The sequence below is a fragment of the Rhinolophus hipposideros genome, assembly GCF_964194185.1.
Source record: "Rhinolophus hipposideros genome assembly, chromosome: 1".
Lineage (NCBI taxonomy): Eukaryota > Metazoa > Chordata > Mammalia > Chiroptera > Rhinolophidae > Rhinolophus > Rhinolophus hipposideros.
In genome coordinates, this window is record NC_138047.1 from 14688619 (window position 1) to 14696859 (window position 8241).

Sequence of the window (8241 nt, forward strand, 5' to 3'; positions counted from 1 at the left end):
CAAGGAGACCCCAAAACCAATTATGTTCAATTACTGGACAGCCATTGGTACCCAAAGGGCTAAACAGACAATTTGTTTTAACAGTTAACATTGAGGTTTATTAGGAACTCCTAGAACCATTTAGAAATAATTTACTAATATCTACAAGCAGAAAGAGCACAAGGTCAGGCTGCAGCAATTAAGAAACCGGTCTCAATCCCAGTTTGGCCACAGAGTCACTTTGTGATGAGGGCAATTACCTGACCTTTATGGGCTTAAGCATCCACACTGAAGAACATACCTACTCTACCTGCCTAAGCTGTTATAAGAATCTAATTTTGTAAGAGATGTAAAAACACTTAGAAAAATAATTACTCCTTCCTGTATTCTATTTAAATATGTTGAACATTTGCTCTATGCTAAGCATTATGCTAGGCATGGAATTTACAGTTAGTGGAGAAAGCAGAAACTAAATCATTACAGTTGTGATAAGTATTATGAAAGAGAAATATTAAGCATAAGAAAAGCATAAATCAGGAGACTTGACTTACTATGAGGCTTAAGGAAGTTGTCCCTGAGGAATCAACATCTAAACAGAGCTACAAAGAATGAGTAGAAATTAATTAGACAAAGAAGTGTAGGGGAAGTTCTTGTCAGAGGAGCAAAGGCCATGAAAAAACATTCAAAAGTAAAGTGGAATTAGGAAAGATTTAACTTTTCAAACCTATTTAATGTGTAACATTTAAATTTAACCCACACAATTTGCCATTTGTGAGCACCCATCTCATCGGCTCATCTACAGGTTGGACTTTTTTTTAATTGTCCAGTTTGTCCTCAGAAAACAATGAGAACCTAGCCCTCACTATATTATTTGCTATTTATGCATCAAGGCTCAGATAACAAAACATAACAGCCATGTAAGGACTATGGATTAGAACACAGAATAAAATTCTAAATAATCTTGTTTTTAGGACACATTGTTAGGTGCTACAAGTTCAGAATTTTCACAGTTCCCTAGAATATTTTCCACTTAAGCATAAGTTTAAAAAAACAAAACCCATCTTTAAAAATAATGAGTGCTTCAAGTTGATTATCACATTTACAACTAGAAGACTCCTTTTATATTAACAAAGTGCATCAATTTAAATAGCATGATTGGCTAAGTTATTTCAAGTTGCTCTACTATTTCTCTTTATCCTATGGAACAGTAGTTTTTATAAGAGAATCACAGTACCTTTACCTACCAGTATATATTTTAAATACATTACAAATGTATTTAAAAGGCTTTTCCTTCTTACAGTAAATTGAGGTAGTAGAACATTAAGCTGAAGATTTTTACACTGCCCCAGAAACATGTAATTTAAAATGATTTTTGTAAACACATATTACTATATTCTTGAATTCTGAACCCATTAAATTGATTCAACTTGCAAATTAGCTTCATATAGGTGCATATTTAAAGTGTTATGGAAACTTTCTATTCCTACTCTTCTGAAAATGTGCATACCTACTGATTTGCCATGTTTACTGTTTTACTATAGGTTACAGGGTCATATTACAAAGGATTATTTTACACTTTATCCTCATTTTTCTTATAAAAATAGCTGCTTCAGAAGAAGTTTATTTTATTTAGCTAAGCAGTTTAAAAATAATTTTCTTGGAGCTCTCATTAGCTTATTTCAAAAGATCTCCCAAAGAACCTAAGAGTGGCCTGGTGTTCCAATATGCCATAAAACATGTTTCTTATATTTCATAATTAAATAACCACCTTTAAGTGCTGAAATTTTACAATTGGTAGTAACAAAGTATTATCTCTACTATTACCGTCGTATGTTACTGATTATTCAAAGAGGGGAAGTATCAGAATTATTTTTTAAATCTCTGCAAGATGTAATGGTTCAAACATACAAGGTTTGAGGGTACATAAAGAGACTTTATAACAAACATTAAACTTTTAATGTTTTTAATGTATACTCTTTTGATTTAGAAGAATAAAATCAATGAGAAATAAAATAACGCTAGGTTATAGAAACATTGTACAGTTTTTTCTAGTAACAATTTTGATTAGAAATCAAAACTTATTTTTGTCCAAATACTCTAAAGAAGATATCTTGCAACACTTTGCTTTAGTAATCACTTTGACTTATTTAATAGGACAAATTCTCTCATTAGCACATCAAAAACAATGAAAAAACAGAGATTTAAAATAAAATAAAAACTCCATTGATTATTGTCACCTTTAATGTTCCTTTTGCAGTTAATGAATTCAAAAATTCTTAAGTCAGTGAACTACTGACTTATAATGATGCCTACATGGAAATGTTTTTCACATTATCTTGGATGCATGATACATATTTATTTAAATAGTGTAGTAGTAAAGTGAAAAAACAAGACAAAACCCTCCCAGATATGCAGAGATTATGTCAGTCAGGAATAAAATGCACACTGGTGTCTTATGCTAGCAAAATGAAGTCACTGGCTAAAAAAAAAAAAAGAAAGCTTGATCAGAAGTATAATTGATGCACACAGGTGGTGGCTCATTCAAATGCATTTTTAAACCTATGGTGATTGTTTTAGAAAAGAATAAACTAATTTGAATAGTTAAGTTAATTGGCTATTAAGAAAAGTTTTCATGACAAAGCCTTCAGGTTACTTAATTAAAATAATAAATATATTGGAATATTCATTATATGTGTCTATTTAAAATAACTAAAGGAGTGCTTAAATTGAATCTACATAACATGAAGTACATAAAAGTAAATTTCTCAGAAAGACCAAACCCTTAGTGTTCCATCAAGATATTAGTCAAGTGCAGATAACTTCAAAACATTAAGTTATATTCCTTTTGTATTCCATCCCTTCACAAGCCAGACCAGAAATGGAAATAGGTGGCTATTTAAAATGTCATATCTAAGTCACTTACACTTTGGAGGTCACTTTGCCTAATAATTTGGATTGATAAAATTCCATAATATAGTCTACATTGTACACATATCGGAAGAGAAACCTGCCACTATTATACTGAAACGTGATATTCTGTATCTTAAGTTATCTATATTATCAAATTTATAATAAATGTCAATCATTTTCTCTTTTAAAAATGTTTTAGTTAGCTGTATATTCTCCAAAAATTAGATATTTGTAAATAGTAAGTGTCCATTCACAAAGACCACTGGGTAGAACTCAGAGGGGGAAAAAAGATCTAAACACTAAGTGCATTCTAAAAATGTAACACGCTCTAATAAACTTGAGTCAGTATATATACTAACAGTGTGTCCAACAGTATTCTGCGTACTTTGAGGACTACACTTTGCCTGCATACAAGCACATACACACATGCAGAAGAAAATTAATCCACGTGAAATAATTGCAGAACAAAAGATGATCAACTTTGAAATGACAAAATTTTTGAAATAGAGAACAGATTAGTGGTTGCCCAGGGTTAGGAACTAGAGGGAGGTGGACACACAAGGCATCTTTGTGGTGATGAAAGAATTGTGTGTCTTACTAGGGTGGTGATGTATACACACAAAATAAAACTGTACAACACGCATATGCACATACACACACACATAAGTACAAGTCAAACTGGGGATACCTGCATTATTCAATGGATTGTATCACTGCCAACATCCTGGTTATGATGTCACACTACAGTTTGGAGACCCATGGGATCCTGCATTGTTTCTTACAAATACATAAATACATATGAATCTACAATTATCTCAAAATAAAAAGGGTTTTAAAATTATTGTAAAATACACTTTTTCTCAATTCTAAATACATCCCCTGACCCCAAATAAAAACGTATAAGGAATAAACACCAAAATCCCTCCCAGTGACCAAAAAAAAAAAAAAAAAAATTTACCATGTCGGTGCACTGGTAATTACCCTAAAAAATAAAAAACCCTACAGTAACCATTTTGTCTAAACATTCTTGCCCCACCGATATGGTCTTAATTTTCTTTTAATTTCATGTTAATTTAAATGAGTTTTAAAGATCATATCCTATAAATTGAAGGTTTCTGTTAACACAGTAGTGATAAAATGCTACCTTACTTTAAGTTCAGATAGCGAGGAATTGAGAGCGAGAGAGAGAGAGAGAGAGAGAGAGAGAGAGAGAGAGAGAGAGAGAGAGAGACCATTATCATCTCTCTTTATGTTAATAGGTAAGAAGCGAATCACACACACACTCTTCCTCTGTCTACAGAGTCTGCCTGAGTCGAACTGAAGGGTAAAATGAGAACACCAGAAAGGTATCTCAAAACTAGGTCTTTACCTACGTTGAATCTCTTGGAAAATATTCAAGCATATCATTGCTCTTTCACTACTGCAAAACGAGAAATTATGTGGCAACCGCTCTGGAATTCCTTTGGTGTGAAGAAGTCGAAGGTGATCAAAGGCAGGATGACAGGCAGCGGCACCCGGGTAAAATAGGTCTGATTAGGGTAGATTCCCATTCATGTAAAATGACTTCCAGGCAATTCGTTTGGCTTTGACTTTCAACAGACACTTTTCTGGTTGCCATAAAGATGGAAATCGGGACCCATGTGGAAGCTTAACCCTCTCGGCCTCGCCCCTGAAGTCCCGCTAAAGAGGCCGAATGCTCCTACTGCCCTCCCCGAGGACTGGAAGAACTTAGGGACGCCTTCCTCCAGTCCCCATCCTTCTGCTCCCCAAAAGCTCAGCAGACAGAGGAGCGCAGACGCGGGAAGGGAGGCCGGGTAAGCGGAGCGTGGAGGGCCGGACAGGGACGCTGGGCGATGAGGCGGCCCGGGTACCGGTGAGGGGCGAGGCAGGGCCGAGGACCGGGGCGACCTGAGGTGCAGGGCGAGGCGAAGGCACCAGGTGACACGGGGCCGCCGGGTGTGAGGCGACGCGAGTTCGGGGTGAGGGCTCACCCGCGTTCTGCAGGGTCTCGATGTTTTGGGGTCTGGTCGCCAGCTCCGCCACCATCTGCACGAACTGGGTCCGGGCTTTCTGGTACTGCTCGAACACTGCAGGGAGAGACCCGGTGGGGGCGCCGCCCGGCGGTCCCCAGCTCCCGCCGCCAGCCGTCGGGGCGCCCGCCCCGGGCCCTACCTTGCACCACGTGCTTCTGACTCATGGCGCCCGCAGCTCTCCGCCGGCCACGGCCTCCGGGGCGCCGCTGCTCGTGTGCGCCGGGCCAGCGCGTCCTCGGAAGGGGCGACTGCCGAGGCCACTCGGCCTCCAACGGCAAACTGTCCTGTGTTGTCGCGTCTCCCAGGCAACCGACCGGAACCGCCACGCGGCGGTTTCGCCGCAACGGTGAGTCCCGGGCGTGACGTCACGGTCTCGGGCCCCCCGCCCGCTGGGACGCCCGGCCCCGGGGGGGCTCCGCCTGCAGGGGCGCCCCGACGTGCCAAGCGGCCCAGCCGCTGCACTGGTGCTGCACTGTCGGGTGTCACTGTCCTGCGGGTTCCGACGTCCGCCGCAGGACAGGTCCTTTACAAAGGGACCCCAGACCCGCGTGACTGCCTGACTGCGCGCAAGCCGTGGGGGCCGCGGAGCCCCACGCGCCGGGAGAACCCGTGGAAGTGCGGCGAGACAAGGAAACGCGCGATGAAGTCGTCCTGGCTTGGACGGTCAGGAGAAATCTTGTGTGTGGCCTCGTGCAATCTGATACATTATCCTCAATGAAACCTCAAGTCACATGTTTTCCCCTGTGGTCCAGCGTTTATAGACCTGGCGTTTGGGGTTCGGAGTCCCGGAGCCGCACGACAGCCGTGTGCATACACTTAGTTATAGATGTTGTGTTGAAAGCATTTAATAAGCACTCCTAGAGCTTCAACAAGAGAAGCAGACGAGGAAACAATATGATTAATGTCCTGTCTTTACCGACTTTCTCCTGTTACTACTAGGTTTGCTGTGTACTCACTTTTATGTGATTTTTAAACATTTTGACTTTATCCTTTACATTTAGGCTTCATTTTGTTGCTGAATGACATTTTCAAAAGAAAGGGAGAGAGAATCTTTACCTGGAAAGTCTTAATTCAAATTATCTTAAGCCGACTTCCCTAGCTTATATACCTTTAACTCTACCCAGTCTCATTTAACAAAAATTAACTACTCCGTCTATCGCTGGTTTCTAGCTTCCCTGAAAACAGTATACCAAACGTTTCAATGACAGGTGTCAATGTTAAATGTTTCTCCATCAGAAACTACAAGTTCACCAGGTGTGGTGTAAGTAGCCACATCTGCTGCTGAGTAGTGTCAAGACAGGAAACCTTGATTATCTCATCTTCAATAGAAGGGAACATGCAAACTTAGCTGGTTCTCATATCTGGGTGAGTCCTATGAAATAATCTTGGGGATCTCACTCTGACTTGAGCTCTCTGATAAAGTCCTGATATTTTGTGGAGCCCCAAGTAGCAGGAGAATGGAGCCGCAATCAGAGAGAGCACTAAGTGTGTTCAGGCGGATCCCTGCTACCCTGAGAGCAGGTGCCTGTCTTTTGCTCCAGTTCAGAAGCCAGTGCCTTTACTTAACTCTAAGGCATAAGTTTCACAATGATCTCCATGTTTCCCTAAGGAAACAGGTCCTTTAAAATTAAAGTTTTTGTGTGTTCCCATTTCTTTAGAGATGTGGGGGGAAACAGATTGAGCAAATAATTAAAATTGCAAATAAACTTTCATTGTAATTTTGTTTATAGTTCTTTGTTGTGTTATGAAAAAAAATCCCCTTAAAACTAAAAGGTTCCCTAATTGGTTTCAGTCCTTAAACAATTCAAACTCCCAAGCTACAACAGTTTCCATTTTTAGTAATTATTTTACTATGTATTTTCTACATAAAGTGTTGAGGTAAGAGCTCAATGTTGAAAAAAAGGTATAAACCTATAAACATAAGTCTATTTATGAAATGCTACAAAGTTTGAAAACTTAAATTCAAATGCTATCTAAATTATTTTTAACTGTAGATTCTGAGAGTCTGTCATTAGCATTGTGTGGGTTAAATTGTATTGTTCTGATAAAACACAAAATAGAATTCCTACTTTTTATCTGAAATTAGACATACCAGTGTGAAAGAAACTAGATCTTTTCTCTTTATTCTAGCTTTGTTTTTTAGAAATCTTTAAAATTAAATGGATAAATGTAACAGAATGGTCATAATATACATATAAATGAATTGTTAGTAATCCAAATATAAAACATGGGAACAGATTGCTTTTACTGACAATAAATCCAATCTGTATTTTCTGATCCACCTTTCAATTTCCTAACTTTAAAATAAAAAGCCATTCTGTTTTACAAAGTTAATTGAATGCCCCATGGTCACATATATACTTCTAACAGTTAAGCAGTAAGAAAGAAAACTATTCAAAGGGATATTTGTGGGTTTTTTTTTAAGTGCTATGTAAGATTATTTAAAGTTCTTAAAGTACCAGTTGACTTTAAATGTAGATATACAATGTACTTGACATATTGTACATTTGATTGAAAATGAAACATATCTGAACTTGCAAAAAATGTTTCCATGAAAGATTTGTTTCAAAGCCTTTGGCTGTTTTCGTAAAAAGCTAATCATGTGTAACTTCAAATTCATCTTTGCCTTCAATTCTTCTGTTTATGAAAACGAGAATCAAAAACATGTCAGTATAAAGCCAGTTTTAAAATCCTGTTATTTCTCTTTAAAAATCTGCTTTGGGAATTCAGGAAAATCCCATTATTATGGGAATATATTCTACACATGCCTAAAAGAAACTATTAATTTTAACTACATGTATTTTCTTCTTCAGGTCCTAGCTGAATTTTAAAAATTAAAGCTTTATGTGTGCTAATTAAATATTGAGTGCAAAAACTAGGGAGTTAGGATAACCTATGTGAAGAGGTGAGACTATCTAAAACATCACTTAAATAACAAAATACTTCTTGTTTTTAAGAAAAATTAGCTGAGTTTTACCTAGATATGAAATCTCCTTCCCTCTTCCCCCAAAGAATTAAAACATAGTATTAGCATTTAAATAGGCATTCATTTGGATTGTTCAAGTTATGAAACACAGCCTAAAATTTTGCCAACACCAAATCTAAAATTACTGAAATAACTCCATATTTACATACTTAAAAACAAAGGCATTACATACGCTATAACCAAGTTATTGGACTCAAAATAGTATCTATAATGAGGAAAACAAACATATGACATCTTAAATGTTGCATTGGCCCTCTTTTGGGAAAAATGTCTGAGCAGACCATCCAAACTGTTCCATGAAGTTTGTTAACAGGGCGGGAGATACTCGGACAC

At 38.0% G+C, this 8241-nt stretch overlaps 1 protein-coding gene across 1 annotated transcript in view; it reads right to left on the reverse strand.

Moving 5' to 3' along the window:
• Positions 1–5234, reverse strand: part of LOC308498889 (sperm-associated antigen 6) — a 77071-nt gene extending 71837 nt beyond the window's left edge. Inside the window, exons 1-2 of the mRNA XM_081051635.1 lie at positions 5062–5234; positions 4881–4976 (exon numbers count right to left, since the gene is read on the reverse strand). Of these exons, the coding sequence (XP_080907761.1) occupies positions 4881–4976; positions 5062–5086 (121 nt within the window). The 5' untranslated portion in view covers positions 5087–5234. The remainder of the gene's footprint in view (positions 1–4880; positions 4977–5061) is intronic.
• Between the last annotated feature and the right edge of the window lie 3007 nt (positions 5235–8241).